The 18923-nt window shown below is 33.2% G+C and overlaps 1 protein-coding gene across 1 annotated transcript in view; it reads right to left on the reverse strand.

Annotated features, from left to right (window-relative positions):
* Window positions 1-18923, reverse strand: part of ASCC3 (activating signal cointegrator 1 complex subunit 3) — a gene marked incomplete at its 5' end in the record, with an annotated part of 187260 nt that overhangs the window by 133011 nt on the left and 35326 nt on the right. The window contains 8 exons of the mRNA XM_017889813.1: window positions 5304-5524; window positions 8431-8599; window positions 9878-9976; window positions 12433-12587; window positions 13033-13258; window positions 16415-16591; window positions 17441-17527; window positions 18588-18752. Of these exons, the coding sequence (XP_017745302.1) occupies window positions 5304-5524; window positions 8431-8599; window positions 9878-9976; window positions 12433-12587; window positions 13033-13258; window positions 16415-16591; window positions 17441-17527; window positions 18588-18752 (1299 nt within the window). The remainder of the gene's footprint in view (window positions 1-5303; window positions 5525-8430; window positions 8600-9877; window positions 9977-12432; window positions 12588-13032; window positions 13259-16414; window positions 16592-17440; window positions 17528-18587; window positions 18753-18923) is intronic.

Consider the following 18923-nt stretch of genomic DNA (forward strand, 5'->3'; position numbering starts at 1 on the left):
GGAGGTCAAGGTGGGCGGATCACCTGAGGTCAGGAGTTTCAGACTAGCCTGATCAACATGGAGAAACCCCGTCTTTACTAAAAAAAATACAAAAATTAGCTGGGTGTGGTGGCGCATGCCTGTAATCCCAGCTACTTGAGAGGCTGAGGCAGAAGAATCGCTTGAATCCAGGAGGCAGAGGTTGCAGTGAGCTGAGATTGCGACATTGCACTCCAGCCTGGGCAACGAGAGCAAAATTCCATCTCAAAAAAAGAAAAAAAAAAGAAAGAAAAAAGAAATTTGTGCCAGTTTTGATGCTGCACCTTAAAGTGCAAAAATTATGGCCACAGTACATGATAAGCGCTTAGTTAAGATGGAAAAGGTATTAAATTTGTGGGTGAAAACATGAATGAAAATGTGGTTTTAAATTTTAATTCACTTTTCTTAATATATATTTATAAAGGATATAGTACTGTACTACTATACCATTTCTTTTTTTACTTTTTATTTGTTTTTACTTGACACATAATAATTGCATATATTTATGGGATACACAGTGATGTTTTGATACATATAATGTATAGTGATCAGATCAGGGTAATTAGCCTATCCATCATCTCAAACATTTATCATTTCTTTGTGGTGGGAACCTTCAACATCCTTCTTCTAGCTATGTGAAACCATATTATATATTATTGTTAACTACAGTCCTTCTACAGTCGTGTACAACACTAGAATTTATTCATTCTACCCAGCTGTAATGTTGAATCCTTTAACAATTCTCTCCTTATCCCTCCCTTCCCCCTACCCAATTGGGTTCAATACTATCACGTTGCAGGCATCCATCAGGGTTTCGGAATGTATCACCTGGGGATAAGCAGGGACTAAGTATCTGATAAAAGGTTACAATCCAAAATAGAAACTTACACAACTCAATAAACCCAAATAATTCAATTAAAAGTGGGCAAAAGATCTGAATACATTTTTTTCCCAAAGAAAACACACAAATGGCCACTGGATACATGAAAAGGTGCTCTACATAACTAATCATCAAGGAAATGAAAACTAAAATCACAATAAAACATCCATTTACACCTGTTAAAATGGCTATTATCAAAAGACAAAAGACAGCCGGGCATGTGGCACAAACCTGTAGTCCCAGCTACTCAGGAGGCTGAGGCAGGAGGATCACTTGAGCCCAGAAGTTCAAGGCCAGTCTGGGCAACACAGCAAGACCCTATCTCCTCAAAAAACAAAAAAAAAAAAAAAAAGAAAAGAAAAAAGAAAAAACACATGTAGGTGAGGATGTGGAGAAAAGGTAACTGTTACTGTACATGATTGGTGGTAATGTAAATTGTGTAGCCATTATGGAAGACAATTTGGAGGTTCTTCAAAAATTAAGCATAGAACTATCCAGAAATCCCACTTTTGGGTATATATCCAAAGGAAATGAGATCAGTGTCTTAAAGAGATATCTGCACTACCATGTTCATTGCAGCTTTACTTAGAATAGCCCAGATATGGAAACAATCTAAATGTCTCAAGATAGATAAAGAAATTATAATATATACATATATATGTATATATATGTGATATACACACACACACACACACACACAATGAAATATTCAGCTTTAAAGAAGAATGAAATCAGCCTTTTCAACAATATAGATGAGCCCTGGGGACATTATGTTAAGTGAAATACGCCAGACATAGAAAGAAAAATACTGCATAATTTCACTTACACATGGAATTTTTAAAAGTTGGATTCATAGAAGGAAAGAGTAGGATATTGGTTACCAGGGGCGAGGAAGGGGGAATGAGGAGATCACTGGTCAACAGGTATAAAGTTTCATTTATGACGAATGAGTAAGTATTAGACACCTAATATATAGCATCGTGATTATAGTTAATAGTACTGCATTATATACTTGAAATCTGCTAAGAGAACAGATTTTATGTGTTCTCACCACAAAAAAGATAACTATTTGAAGTGATAGGTATGTTAATTAGCTTGATGGCAGTAATCACCTGACAATGTATATCAAAACATCACATTGGATACCTTAAATATGCATAGTTTTTATTAAAATAATAAATATTAGGAAAGAGTTAAAAATTATGCTTCAAGAAAGCTTTAAAGCAATACTTACTTGACTTGTAATGTTATTTAATATTAATTAATATCATGGCCATTTGTAGAAGTCATATAAAAGCTACTCTATATTTAATATGTATAATCAAACTATATTAATTAAAGCACTAGCATTTTCTTCATATAGAAAAGATTTGATTATGAATTATTTTGTATTGTTTAACTATACCTATGAAGTGGGTTTCTCAGAGTGAAATTATCTATGAATTGTAGAAATCTAACAATGAGGAAAGGATGTGTGTGTGCCACTGCATACATTAGAAATTCAACTGGAGGACTACAAAGTTTAAGGTAAATTTTCTTGCTGCAAATTATCCTAATATAGGTATAGCTCATTTTACTGCACTTTGCAGATATTGTTTTTTACAAATTGGAGGTTTTGTGGTAACCCACATTGAGCAATTCTATCAATAGCAATTCTATTGATTTTTCCAACAGTGTGTGCTCACTTCATGCCTCTGTTACATTTTGGTAATTCTACCAATATTTCTAACTTTTTTTGTATTATTATACTGGTTATGGTGATCTGTGGTCAGTGATCTTTGATGTTATCATTGTAATTGTTTTGTAGTGTCATGAACTATACCATATAAGATGACAAAAATGGCCGGGCGCAGTGGCTCAAGCCTGTAATCCCAGCACTTTGGGAGGCCGAGACGGGCGGATCACGAGGTCAGGAGATCGAGACCATCCTGGCGAACATGGTGAAACCCCGTCTCTACTAAAAAATACAAAAAACTAGCTGGGCGAGGTGGCGGGCGCCTGTAGTCCCAGCCACTCGGGAGGCTGAAGCAGGAGAATGGCGTGAACCTGGGAGGCGGAGCTTGCAGTGAGCTGAGATCCGGCCACTGCACTCCAGCCTGGGCGACAGAGCGAGACTCCATCTCAAAAAACAAACAAACAAAAAACAACAAAAAAAACCATGACAAACTTAATTATAAGTGTGTGTGTTCTAACTTCTCCACTGACCAGCTGTTCCCCCATCTCTTTCCTTCTCCTCAGGCCTCCTTCTTCCCTAAGACACAACAATATTGAAATTAGGTCAATTAATAATCCTACAATAGCCTCTAAATGTCTAAGTGAAAGGAAGAGTTGCATGTCTTTCACTTTAAATCAAAAGCTAGAAATGATTAAGCTTAGGGAGGAGGGCATGTCGAAAGCTGAGATAGGCCAAAAGCCAGGCCTCTTAATACCAAGGAGTTAGTCAAGTTTTGAACGCAAAGGACAAGTTCTTGAAGGAAATGAAAAGTGCTACTTCACTGAACACATGAATAGTAAGAAAGTGAAACAGTTTTATTCCTGATATGGAGAAAGTTTGAGAGGTGTAGACAGAAGATCAAATCAACTACGATATTTCCATAACATAAAGCCTACTCTAGAGCAAGCTCCAAATTCTCTTTAATTCTGTGAAGGCTGAGGGTGGTGAGGACAATCCAGAAGAAAAATTTGAAGCTTGTTTCACAATGTCTAAAGAAAGAAGTCACCTCTATAAAGTGCCAGGTGAAGCAGCAAGTGCTGATACAGAAGCTGCAGCAAGTTATCTGGAAAATATAGCTAAGATAATTGAGGAAGGTGGCTACAATAAACAACAGAGTTTTAATGTATACAAAATAGCCTAATATTGGAAGAGGATGCCATCAAGGACTTTCACAGGTAGACAGAAGTCAATGACTGGCTTCAAAGCTTCAAAGGATAAGCTAACTTTCTTATTAGCGACTAATCCAACGGGTGACTTGAAGTTGAAGCCAATGCTCATTTAACCATTCCGAAAACCCTAGTGTCCTTAAGAATTATGCTAAATCACCTCTGTCTGTGCTCTATAAATGGAAAAACAAAGTCCGGATGACAGCATATTTACTACTAAAGGGCATGGTTTATTGAATATTTTAAGCCCACTGTTAAGACCTACTGCTTAGAAAAAAAGATTCCTTTCAAAATGTGACTGCTCCATTGACAATGCATCTAATCACACTCCAAAGTTTTGATGGAGATGTACAAAGAGATGAATGTTGTTTTCATGCCTGCTAACATAAGACCTATTCTGCACTCCAGGGATCTAGGGGTAATTTTGGCTTTCCTATCTTTTTACTTGAGAAATATGTTTCATAAGACCATAGCTACCATAGATAGTGATTCCTCTGATGGACCTGGGCAGAGTTAAGTTGAAAACCTTCTGGAAAGAATTCACGATTCTAGATGCCATTAAGAACATGCATGATCCTTGGGAGGAGATCAAAATACCAACATTAACAGGAGTTAGGAAGAAGTTGATTCCACCCTGCATGGATGACTGAGGGGTTCAAGATCTCAGTAGAGAAAGGCACTGCAGATGTGGTGGAAACAGCAAGAGAACTAGAATTAGAAGTGGAGCCTGATGACATAACTGAATTGTTACAATCTCATGATAAAATGAACAGATGAGGAGTTGCTTCTCATGGATGAGCAAAGAAAAGGTATTTCTTTCGACAGAATCTACTGATGACAAAGACACTAGGACCATTGCTGAAATTACAATAAGAATTTAGAATATTACATAAACTTAGTTCATAAAGCAGTGTCAGGGTTTGAGAGGGTTGACTCATTTTGAAAGACGTTCTATTGTGGGTAAAACGCTATCAGGCGGCATCACATGCTACAGAAAAATTTTTCATGAAAGGAAGAGTCAATCAATGTGGCAAACGTCATTGTTGTCTTATTTAAAGAAATGGCCACAGCTACTCCAACCTTCAGTAGCCACAACCATGATCAGTCAGCAGCCATGGACACTGAGGCAAAACCCTTCACTAGCAAAAAGATTAAGACTCACCAAAGGCTCAGATGATTAATAGTATTTCTTAGTAATAAAGTATTTTCAAATTTAGCTAGGTATATATTTAGCTATTGCACACTTAATAGGCTATGGTATAGTATAAACCGAATTTTTATATGCACTGGGAATGCAAAAAATGTGTGTGACTTGCTTTATTGTGACATTCACTATATTGTGGTAGTATGTAACCAAACCCATGATATCTTCACGGTGTATCTGTACTGATCTGGTCCCCTGCGAAATTCACTGAGAGTGACAAATCTATTCTTTGGACCCTGCTAATATATTTATAACTGTCTAGTTTAGAGATTATGAACGTCTTTTCTAATTAAATGTAGGTATATGATTCTTTCAACAGACCTTTGAAGTAGGGTATTTGTTGAAGACTCTGAAAATGGCTAATTCAGCTGCAACAGTCTTTCCCGATCCAGTAGGTGCTCCAAGTAGGACATTACAATCCGTGTGATACAGTGTATGAAATATTTGTGTCTGTACAGGGTTAAAGTGGCTGAAGTTGTACAGGGCTTCATATGCTTTACATCCCAAAGCTGTGATTGGTAAAGGCTGAAGATCCAGTAATTCTGAAAAGACCCAACAGGATGGCTATACAATAATTGAAAAACATGCACAATACTGAATATTGTATTGTAAAGAATAGATTATAGTAATCCTTAGTTCCTTAGACGGGGAGAAAAAGCTTAACACAAATTCTTATATACCCATTACAGATCTGGCATTTCAACAAATATGTCACGCAAATAATCACATTTACCATATTCACATACTGGATGCTTTTCTGGGGGAGTGCCCTATATAAGCCAACTATAATGCTACATCCTTTTTTTCCCAATCAGGAAAGTCATTTGAATAACAAGTATATGCATGTTACAGAACAAAACCTAAATCTGCCTCAATTGGCAAAAAAAATTTAAAACCATTTGCAGACTTCAACACTGAAATGGTTACTAACAACAAATTACCTTTGTTCTGTTAGACACTGACCAAGCAAGAGAAGTGGAGTGAACTATTGTTGTCAATGGAAAGTAAAATGAATTTAGGGTAATTCCAGGTAGAAGATAGGGTGGGAGTTTTAAAACAAAGCATGACTTAGTAAAAAAAAACTGCCCTGAGAAAACCTAGAAACTAGATTTAGTTGTTTCTTACTATGTGGATGGGAGGCCTAGGGAATTAGAAACATAAAATGATTTAGAGAAACAGTAATACACCCTTGAATTCGACAGACCTTATATTCTCCATAATCCAGAAAGTATCCGTTAGAAAACCAGAAGGCAGCTTTACTCTCAAGATTATTTCATGAAATAGAAATCCAGTCATTTCAAATTTAAACAAGAAGAAATAATCCGTAAGGTAACACAGTAGTCTGTACCTTGAGTCACATGTTCAGGGTACTGTTTCAAAATGGAAGTATGGCAAATTTTCTTCTTAAAAAATGTATTCAAAAGTCAAAAAGTTAATTTAAAAAATTATCCTTTCCCTACTGCTCTATTCAATTAATTACATAGGTAACTGAGGGCTAATGACATGCTTTCTATACCAGACTGTAAGTTTCTTAAATTTTCTGAAGCACTAAAAATCGAGGTCGGGCGCGGTGGCTCTAGCCTGTAATTCTAGCACTTCGGAAGGCCGAGGCGGATGGATCACCTGAGGAGTTCGAGAACAGCCTGGCCAACATGGCGAAACCCTGTCTCTACTAAAAATACAAAAATTAGCTGGGCGCGGTGGCAGGCGCCTGTAATCCCAGCTACTGGGGAGGCTGAGGCAGGAGAATCACTTGAACCTGGCGGGTGCTGCTCACTTGCAGTGAGCCGAGATCGCCCCACTTCACTTCAGCCTGGGCGAAAGAGTGAAACTCCGTCTCACAAATAAAATAAAATGAATAAAAAATCGAGAAGGAAGGAGGGGAAGCATTGCAAGTTAATGCTTATAATGCTAATCAAAGCTAAGATATGCTCTTAAAAAGACTAAAAAAAAAAAAATAAACTGTGCATATTGCATATTTACTGATGATGTTAAATTACGATGCTTTATATTAGTGAAAGATGAAGATTTTTCTTGGCTCATTTGGGCTCAATGGTATGACTATATATTCAAAGAGACCCTGGAATCATTGAGGTTACTTTGTATATGTCTAATATCAACTGAGATGTTATAGTAGAACATTTATTGTTTTTAAAAATGTAGTCAGAACTCAGCTAATTATATGAACAGGGTGATACGTTCTTGGTCATTTGGCAGACAAAAGATTAAATGAACATTGAAATATAATGCTAACACATATTAAGATCAAGTGCTGTGCTCAAAGATTAATGATGTTTGAAGATGATATTTTACATTAAAGCACCATTTTTTATCTATTTTATTCTGAGATCCTGAATATTACATGTAAGCACATTTGATGAAAGACGACTAGAAAGATCCCCTTCAATGAGCAGATCACTAGATACTACAATCTCATTATTTTTCTATGTTGACAAGCCTGTTAGTTCTGTTCTGCCAAGATATCAAAGTGGAATTAAGCTGTAGTATAAAGTATCTCTCTTTAAAATAAGCTAAGATAATTAATAAGGTACACATATGACAAAAATGGCAAAGTTTAAAGTCACGTTAAGACCTGTGTCAATTCCCAAAGGAATGCTAAATAATGAGTTCATTAAAAGTAGTGAGGACTACATTTTATTCTGAAAATGACAAAGGGTTTCTCTTTGGAAGAATCATCTGAGAAAAAATATGGACTTTCATTTTTCTATAAATTAAGGCCCTCTTAAAATCAATACTCATCAATTATGAATTCTGAAAAGAAGAAATAAACTTATTATACTAGTTAATTAACAGATTAGTTTAGGATTTTTGGAAATAGAGTATTTCATAGGGCACTTAAAAGTATCATTGTAAAGATTTATTCCTGAAAATCTGCTTCTATATTAAGTCAAAATAAAAAAGTATTTGTTCATGTCATCAAAATTTAAAATGGATTTTTACAAGGTATGACAGTGAAAAACACTATTATATGATGTTGAAGATTACCATGTACCCCTTTATAATGTTAGGGCAGAGGGATAAAACTAATATAAAGGGTATATGTTATCTGCAGGACACAAACTCACTTGAGGTATATGGAAATCCATTCCATAGTGATACCATAATATGATTCCTTAATATTAGCTTTTTTGTTTCTGGTGTAGAAACACTAAAGATGGGGGAAAATTCCCCATAACTCACTGGTATGTTAGTTAATTTAACATACTAGAAATAAGTTTAAGTAAACTGGAATAAATGCAAGGGAGAAAATAAAAGTTTTACAGAGAGCACAGATTAAATGATTAATAACAAATGAAATAAAAAGGGAGTTACAGAGAAGTTATAATGATTATAAGTAAAACTTTATAAGGCGTAGACATTTTTCAACATTAATTAAAACAACCATTTTGGAAAAATCAGTGATTCAAATCAGCATTCACCATGTTACCTGTATGAGGAGGATGTCTCTCTGGTAGAATTAGATGCTGAAAGTTGATAATACATACTGCCTCAGCACCCAACCATCTATCAGACACTGCTCGGATGTAGTATTGGGAAGGCAAAGGCTCAAAAATAGGGATTGTAAATACCAGTAGTTGAGCTTCTTTGCTAATGACCTAATATGAAATAAAGTCAAAAATAAATAAGGATATTCTAATAGCATAAAGCCCTTATTAGTCTATTGTTAAGATAATGGTATCTTTACAAGATATACTAAAGACAAAGTATCTTGAATTTCTAAATAGCTGAAATATTCAGAAACTTTAGAAACTTGTGCATGGTGCCCTTCTGAGGATACTTGATAGAAGGTAAAATTTTATGCCCAATTTATATTATTTACATATGCATATCATCATGTATTAACAAGTTACCAATATGACTACTGAATTTCCCAAACATCATTCATTCAATTATATAACTTCATGATTTTTACCATACCAAATTACCATATTATTTACTTAATATTTTTCGTTAAGTTCTATCAGTACCTAAAGTGGAATACTGGAATCACTTGGTACAAATAGAAGGTAACCAAGAAGGCAAAAGCAGTGAATACAAAACACTGCTCTGAAATTCTACTGTTGGCTACTCAAGACTCTTACCTGAAGTTTTCTTTCTCTTTGATAAAAACAGAAATTACAAATGAGGCATCAGTTAAAGAAATACCATCAAATTGAGTCTTTGTCTTGTGATTTATAAAGAAATTTAGAAGAAACACTTTTAATTTAATACTATTCAGTATTTTGTGCATGTGACCCTTAAGATTATTATTTATCCTGCCTATTTTCATATTCCACACCTCTGGAACCCATGTCTTAAACCATGGTAAAGATTATCCAGTAATGTATTGCTTAATGACAGGAATAATTCTGAAAAATGTGTCATTAGGCAATTTTGTCTTAAGAACGTCACAGTGTACACAGACAAACCAGATGGTATAGCCTCCTAAACATCTAAGCTACATGGCATAGCCTATTGCTCTCATACAGCATGTGACCATACAGCATGTTACTGTATTGAATATTTTAGGCAATTATAATACAACGGTACGTAGGTATCTAAACATATTTAAACCTAGAAAAAGTAGGTGAAAATACAGTATTATAATCTTAAGGGTCTACTATTTTACTGTTGTTGTGTATGTGGTCCGTTGTTCACTGAAATGTCACTATGTGGGACATGACTGGTAACTGAATTTATTAAACCATGATCACATTGAATATACCAGTACTATAACATTTAATCACTGTATTCTTTTAAAACCAACAGAAAACTAAAACATAAAATAAAGTTTTAATTGTACTATAAAATTACAGAGAAAAGCAGAAATTGTTAGTATAAATTTTTTTTACAATAGCAAAATAATAAGGATATATTCACATATATATACTTACTTGTTTTTTTAGAGCTAGAAAATACTCTGAATGATAAATATGATCATTTGTAGGATCTTCTACCCAAATCCACCAAGGTTCTCCCACTGTCCCATGTACCTAGAAGAAAAATAGTATATCATAACTCAAGTAAGGGATAGCATCCAATCTTCTCACTCTAGAAGCTTTATTGATACATAATTTATATTACAAAGTTTACTCATTTAAATATTTACAGTATACAGTTAAATAATTTTAAAATATTTCCAAAGTTGTACAACCATCACCATAATCTAGTTTTAGAACATTTTTACCACCTCAAAAAGAAACTTTGTACCCATTAGTAGTCACTACCTTTTCCTTACAGATTTGCCTATTCTGTAAATTTCAATTAAATAAAATCATATAATATGCAGTCTTTTGTGACTGGATTTTTTAATTTACCATGATGGTTTCACAGTTCATCTAAGTTTTAGCATGCATCAATGCTTTCATTCCTTTTTATTGTCTAATAATATTCCATTGGATAGATATACTGTATTTTGTTTTATCCATTTCAATGTCTTTCTCTCTCTCTTACTCTCTCTCTCACTCGCTCTTCCTTGCGAAACCCAATCTTGTTCAGCATGCATCTCTCCCTCATGTGACTCAAGAAAAAGTGACCACATCCTCTGGGATAATTTTGATTGGCATAAGTCAATCAGCTCATGGGATTCCCCTCACAACTGCTGTGGTAAGGCGGAGGCACATGACAAATACTGGCCCAATTAGACAGAAGAAAAGGTCTATGGTCCATGCTCTGGGCTGGAGAAGTGGGGATGTATTTCCCATGCTCTGTTTAATGCAAACAATAAATCATGAAAACATTTGAGAAATATCCACAAGTGTCAGCAGAACAAATGGGTGAAAAGTTCCTGGTCCTTGAATGACATCGTTAAACAGAAGACTCAACCATCCTTAGGGCCTATTCTACCTGTGGACCTTTTATTATAAAAGATAATATACGTTAGTCCTCAACTCAGTTTGAGGCAACTCAAGTTTTCCAATCTTGAAGTCAACAGCATTGTGCCTGAGAGAGATAACTATTAAAATCATTAAGTACTCTGTCTTACTAATGAATTAAATCAAACTGCAGATTTATGACAGATACTGGTAGGAGACAGTGTAAGAAAGCAAAACTTCCACTCATTTCAAAATAGTCTATTAAAATAAAATTTCAAGTATGAGTTTATGGGTAACTATAAATTTACATTTATGTTAAACTTTATATCTATAGAAATATTAAATATAATTTTGTATCATCTAGTCCCAATGAAAATTCTATAAAAAGGATTATTATTATTATAATAATTATACATGTTTATAACTGAGGAAACTAAAGAAATTAAAGATTTAGACACTTTAAGACCAATGTAGAATTAGGTTAAAATCAAGGTTGGGTAATTTTAGAGCATACTGTTAAAATTCATTCACATTAAAGATCTATAAACATCAGGTAATGCAGAAGATACTTAATTAGAACTTTACAATAACATGCAAAATAGGCACTGCTATACTATTAATAGTGATTTACTTGTTTTCCCCCATTGGCTTATTGAAAGTAAGAACTGAGCCTCACTTGCCTTTGTAACTACAATCTCTAACATAGTAACTAGTAAAAAAATAGATCTTTAAAAGATATTGATTGAATAAAAAGAGAATCTGGTGTGTATCTTTATATACACAATAATATCTAAGCTATCAATAGAGAATAAAGAATTAAAACAAACAAAAACATGATGGGAATCAAGGATGAACATTTTGAAAAACTGTATGGTGTTAAATATTCAGAGAAGTAAAGAAAATAACTGAGAAAGATCTATTTATTATGGCAATCCATCAGTCTTTGGAGATCATGGAGGAAGTAGTCTCAGCAGGAAAGAAACAGGTGATCGGGGGAAAATATAGAATACTTTTCTACAAGTCTAATGTTTCAAAAAATGAAAGAATATTAATTTAAGAGACATCAAGATTTAAAATGGCTCTTTTACCATGAAAACCTTGAATTTTTTGGAAGGCTAAAATGACAAAGTAGACATGGCAAAAATGAAGATAACATAGAGAAAATAAAAGATAGAACTAATATAGCAAAGTCTCTATGGAGTTGAATCCACTAAACTGTTGTTCATTGTTGAAATTTAGGTTTCCTGAATGTTTTGAAGGAACCTCACTGGTTGACATATTACTAATACACCAAGGTTTTGTCGAGCATGAGAGTAAATATTGCTGTAAGTTTTAAAAATTATTATTATTTTTTTTGAGACGGAGTCTCGCTCTGTCACCCAGGCTGGAGTGCAGTGGCATGGTCTTGGCTCATGGCAAGCTCAGGCCTCTCGAGTTCACGCCATTCTCCTGCCTCAGCCTCCCGAGTAGCTGGCGCCTGCCACCATTCTCGGCTAATTGCTATAATTTTTTACATAAATCCTCAATATATATTCCATTTAGAGGATTTTCTATATGCCTTAGGAACAGATGTAGTTGAGCCTGTAGTACAGACATTTTTGTTTAACATCAATATAGGCGTTTTCCACTTCTACCTGATCATTCCAAGTGAAATCAGGATAGATGCTGAGTGTCACTCGGAGGACAGTCCTTGTGATGGGCTGAATGGATGCTTCCATCATAACAGAAGGAATCTGATGAACACATTGTTTGACCTTCAGTCCAATATTCACATGATGCAAAATGTGACCTGCAGAAAAATATCACATAGAACAAATGTGTCCAGGCAGAAAAAAGCAATATAATCTGACTTGTAAATGGGATTTCAGAGAAGGTGATTTTATTGCTTGTTTTATGATTTGCTATGTAGAATAGCTGACATTCTTGACCTGGCATGTTTGAATATTTTGTAATAGTTAACTTGAATTAGCAATTCACAGTTTTTAAAGTCAGTATCAAGGTTTCTTTAGCTATTAATAGGGTTCTTAAAACTACGATAGTGTTTAAACTACTATAAACAGACTCACTTGAATATGAAGAGATTTTGCTTGATTTTAGATAAATGAAAATATTTATAAATATGGCAAAATTTTTATTTTGATTAATGTGTAAATTCACAATACCTTCTTTTACATCTAGCAACATATTCTATTTGCACAAAACAATACATTCAAACATATTCGCTTCCTTCTTACCTATTTCATCTTTCCTCATGTCTTTCAGCTTATCCACAGTAAGCTTTTTTTCTTCTAATCTTGTTAAGATGTGTGGTGGTAGGACTGAAAATTGTCTCAAAGGGCTAGCCCAACCCCAAAGCCTCTTGTCAATGACTTTACTAAGATTCAGGAGCCTGTAGGTCATGGCAGGCCAACGTTTCCTCAGAGCAATTTCAAAAAGAGCACGGACAATTCTAGCCGCATTCTAAAAAATAATAGGAGGAGATTGGTGGTTATACCCAATGTGCTTTTAAATTTGTCAATAAATTTATTATTCAAACTCACTCTGAAAAGAAGTGCAAGTCAAGCTGCATCCTTGAATTGTGGGGCATATCTTTTCGCATATAATCCTAATTATTCTTATTATTTCTACATAAGAATAATCCTATCCTTTATATGTGGATGCTACTTGCTTACTCTCAGAGGAGAAGCTGTATTTCCAAGTTCTTAGAAAGTTCTACCTTCCAAACAGGAACAAAGTAGGAAGATACAAAAGGCATGCAAAATATTTAGGAGGCTGTTAAGGCATCTGACTATAACAGACAAGGATGCCTCTAGATGAATAGTGGAATGATTAAATTTACAAGGCTATTTAGAGGATTAAGGAAGACTGGGATCCAGTCAGGGAAAAAAAATTAATGAGAGAAGGGTGACAAATGAAATACTGATTAGCTACTCATATGAAAGGGCCATATTATTGGCTTCCTATAAACCAAACAATATGTTAACTTGCTTTACATATATTGCCTCATTTAATTTTTACAAAAACTGTATTTAATTGATATTGATATTATGATTTTATAGGTGAATACACTAGGGCTCAAAGAGGTAAAAAATTTGACCAAGGTCACACAGCTACTTGGTGTCACAGCATCTACTCACAGCCAGGACTAAAGGACTCCAAATATAACTGAGATTCTAGACTCAGTGGTCTGAGGATAACTTCATTAATAGACATATAGAAAGTTATAATGAATGCAGTCTTTTTTCTTCACATTTCTACAGCTAGCTCCCATTTATTTTGCCTCCACTCCTCTATCATTAACTTTGCAGATTGTTTTATTAAAGATTATTTATTAAATGAACTTAAAGATACCTTCCAATATCCAATAACATCTGTATTTGAAAATAAAGAATGTTCAATCTGGTTAAAATCCAAACAAGACATACAAAACCGAAAATATTTCAAATGGCAGACAAACAATCCAGCCTAAAATTATGAGGTCAAAAATGACAGATGAGTTAAGGGCTTTCATTTCACATTTTATATAAGATATGCACTGCCTTTTGACTACTTTGACTATTTTGTTTCAGTATTAGAAACTAAAGTACAAAATGGTAGATAGAAGTATGAGGACAGTTCTGATATCCATTAAAAATGACTGAATGGGTCTTTATAAGGTCCACAGAATAATAAATAAAATTTTGATTACTGTATCTATCAAATAGGTTTTCCTACCTCATTCCCACTTGTTCTTATAAAAAACTATCAGGCTAATTTTCCCAACTGTCTTTGAAAGTATATCATTTTAATATTACTGATCTACAGTTGTCTCCTCAAAACTAAAAGAAGTAGGAGAAATTCCATATGACAAGATACAAACAGGACATTTTAATCTGGAATGATATAAATTGGTTGAAAATAAGTCTATAACATGTACAGTCTAGAAAAGTTAAGCATAAGCCTTTAAATAGAATCCTAGAATATTTGAGCTACAGGTTTACCTTAGGGGCTGAGAACAGAAAGCTTAAAAAATATAGAAGAAAATACCATTTTACAGAGTTGAGAGAGTAGTTGTTCAATTACTGATAGCTTAAACTTAAAATGTAATAAAATATAATTTATCTGATGCATTCAGGGACGCTAAATCTATAATGGTTGTTTAAGAAAAACCAGGGATGCTTTGAGATATCCTTAATCAGAAGTTGACTTCTTGGATACCAATCATGAAGAGAATTAAAGTTTTACATTGTAAGCAATTCTTATGTCAGTCTCTGATAATATCTTCATAATCTTGAAGCAAGCAGAAATGTTGCCAGATTATTCATCCAGAACCCAGTAAAACTTTACCTTTTATTTAAATGATTAACTATTTCAATATAAAATATTAGAAGATAAAATATTAGAAAATATAAAATGACAATATTATATTACTTTACAGAAAAACATATAAAACAAAGGAGACTAGAAACAATTATTCCTATAGCAGCTATAGTGTTTAAAGAATATATAAATATTTTCACTACATCTATATTAACTTTATATAATTTATGAAATCATCACCTGGTATCTTGGTTACACTGATTAAATTACTACATTCATTCAAAATGTTTACCAATATGTCTTGGTTTGTGTTTGTAAATATTCCATGTTGACAGCTCTCCTAAGTACTCACGGCTATTAACAGTGATTCATTTAACACAAACATTCTTTTCTATATTTAGTCTTTGAACAAAATTACAAATACAACACAACAGCAGAATCATTTCCATATTTAAAATAAAATGAAGTTTTAATTTATTCTTAATTTATAAAAGGAAATACTCAATAAAATAAAATTAAAAGCCTTGATAGGTAAGTAAGTTTTTTTAAAAGTATGTCTAGAAGGGAAATCTTTCATTTGAAGGAATAGGGTAAAACATAACCTACTTTACTTCACATGAGGGCTTGAATATAAAAACACAAATATTTCAACATCTTATACCATGGTATTTTTTAAAAGTTATAAATTAAATGAGCTGTAGTTTAGGGAATAATTTTCTTTCTGTCCTCAATTTTTAAGTTTCAACAGTAGAGAGGAGAGATTACTTTTGTAAAAACCAGGGACTTATTANATTTTTAAGTTTCAACAGTAGAGAGGAGAGATTACTTTTGTAAAACCAGGGACTTATTACACTGAACATATGGTAGGAAATATGTTTACTATGCCTTATTTAATGATTAAAATATTATTATTTCTAACATTTGGTAAAACTAAAAAAGTTCCACAATCTTTTCTTTATGCTTGCAATATTCTTTAACTTTTCTCTTTATAAGTACTTTATATTCTTTTACTTTATAAGTAAAAGAAATGAAATTCATCATTTAAAGTAGAAAAAAAATCAGGTATCATTTTAAAACTTTATAACAAACAACATCAACACCAAGAAAAGCCAAATCAGCCATCAAATCTCATCCCCAGTCTTGTTTTATGAGCACAGATTACATAAAAGATTTACAAATTAGCAGAACCAGTTCTAAGTAAAATGGTGGTTTGGTAGCATGTCACAAAGCAATACATTCATAGCATAGCATGAATTAGCACCTTGGTCCTCTAAAGATATTCAAGGAAGAGAAAAGGGAAGGGAATAAGATTCTTACCTGTGCAACATACGCAGAATCTGATATAAGGGAGAAACTGTCCATTTCTCCTCGGCTGATATAAGTTTGAAGTAAGATGTTTATTTTCCCATAACTATTCTCTACACCTCCAGGAGTGGAGAGTTCACAAAAATTGCTTAATAAGGCATCTAACTCCTCTATTTCCTCTTCTCTGACCTAGAAGAATCAATGTATTTATTGAAATTTTGGGGCTGATTTATTTAAATTTTTCACATTGAAATTAAATACACTGCATGCTTTGTAAGAGTTTCCATTTACTATAAAGCAGCACTTTTCTTTCATAGAGTTAAATAACAATAATTTTTCCACAGGTAGCTAAAAAACTGCAATATGAAATGATCTTGAGGCTGATACAATTACATTTTATTATTCATCACCAATATTAAATTCGCCATTGACATATAAAAATTTGATATGCCAAAAAATTAAATCTTCTGACCTCACTATCCTTGACTTGATGAGATTTCATATTTTATCTGACCAGAGTAAAACCTCTGGACAACTGGATTAGAGCAAACTTGAATTATCTTCAAATGCATTCATTATAGTTATATATTTTTATATGGTATAACACATTCATAGCTTAAAGCCGTGAAGTACTATGATTCAAAGTATTAAAGTTTTCACTGTTAATAAGATTAAATATTAATACAGGTACAGAAATACTCATATCTATGGTTTGAATCATACAGGTACTTTTACATTTTCTTCCATGAGCCTTATATTGCAACAAACCAAAATCTTCATACTATACTCTTCAACAGTTTCATTACTGCAAAACCAATTTAAATTATTTGATGTGGAGTACAGAACAAAGAATGATGTTAGGTATGGTGTAATAGCATAATCTAGGACAGTGGGTCTTATTGATAAATAAAGAACATTGCTGATATTCCAAATGTGATGTGCCATACAGCTTATATGGTATTAATTAATGAGAAGCTTTTATAAATGAATGAATGCATACATGTTGTATGAATTTGATTCAAATTTCAAGAATCTTACCTTAATTTGATCAAATTCTTCTGCTTTGGAGACTATGGCAAAGATATCACCTTCTGTTTTGTGAGCATCAAAGAGTTCATTAAAGGTCTACCAAAGTAAGTGTTATATTTGATTAAAATCAAAACATTTAAAATATTTTAAATTAAAAATGTGACTATAAATTACAAAGTGCAGTTATAATGTCTGGTTACAGTACTTAAAGTCATTGCTTTATAAATATCAACAAATTTATCAAAGACCAAAACAAAAATTCCTAGAACATAATTAGCTATAGAAGATCTTTAGCAGGAAAAAGATGGATGATGAATAAAAGTTAATAAAGTTTACATTAGACACCTTTAAAAAGCTCATAAGATTCTGGTTTTTGCTTATTTTCAGCATGGCCATGTGGAAATCTGCACAGTTCACTAATTCTAAGCTGATCATGTATCAAAAAATTCAGAGATGTATATCTAGAAAATATGTAATCCGAAAATTCTCAAAATATTAATAGTGAGGACATACAGAAAATCAGAAAACTGTGTTGAAAAAAATCAGTCAAAGGGCACATAGATTGAAGACAAATGCTAAAGAAGGGCTAAAGTTCCTGCAAAAGAACTGCAAACAGGTTTAGGATATAGAGTGGCAGTAACACACTAGCAAGTGAACAAATTTAAAAAGTTACTTTGACAAAATGAGTGGATGTGAATAGGTGATGGAAGAAGTGAAAAGCTAGAGACAATTTGTTGGACTGATCTCAACCAGATCACAGTTCTGAGATAAAATATGTTTAAAGATTTTAAAGAAATCTAAAGTGCTATACAAATAGAAGTTTATTTGGGGAAAGATGGGGAAAAGTTAGTAAGCACATGAGGTGTTTTCTGAAAACCGTTACATGTATAAGCAAATGTGCCTTGACTTTTTAGGCTTTGGTGTGTATATTGCTTGGGATAAACACATTGAATAGGATGACAAGGTTTCTGAGTATCTGAAGTTTTATTTTTTTTCTTGTCTTTACTGAGGGTATACTGCTGAATTCATATAAGTTAAATGGATTTTGTTATATTATTTGCTTTTATTATTTTGCATTAATAACACATTTTGAAGTCTAGAAAGTATGTGCATATAAAATTAAACATATTTGCATTTGTTTCACTCAGTATAATACCTCAATGGTGTTGTATTTAATATAGTAATGGCTGGCAGTTCTACCCAAATCAGTTGAGGAAAAATATCCAGTTCGCTCCTCAAAACGAATCATCTGAGCTTTGTCTAGTTTTCGTCCAACTTCAATGACCAACTGTTCTCGATGCTTTCTTAATGTTGGGTCAATCTATGGCAAAAATATATAAACAGTTGAATACTTCTTTAGAGAGTAACCATTTGCAAACATATATCTATTTATGGAAATTAAAACTTTTCTTAATGTTTTAGTTAGACTTTTAAATTAGTTTTAAAGTACATTTTCTACATTTAGGAAATAATTGAAAATATTTTATGCCAT

The sequence above is a fragment of the Rhinopithecus bieti genome, unplaced genomic scaffold, assembly GCF_001698545.2.
Source record: "Rhinopithecus bieti isolate Rb0 unplaced genomic scaffold, ASM169854v2 scaffold_18624, whole genome shotgun sequence".
NCBI classification, from domain to species: domain Eukaryota; kingdom Metazoa; phylum Chordata; class Mammalia; order Primates; family Cercopithecidae; genus Rhinopithecus; species Rhinopithecus bieti.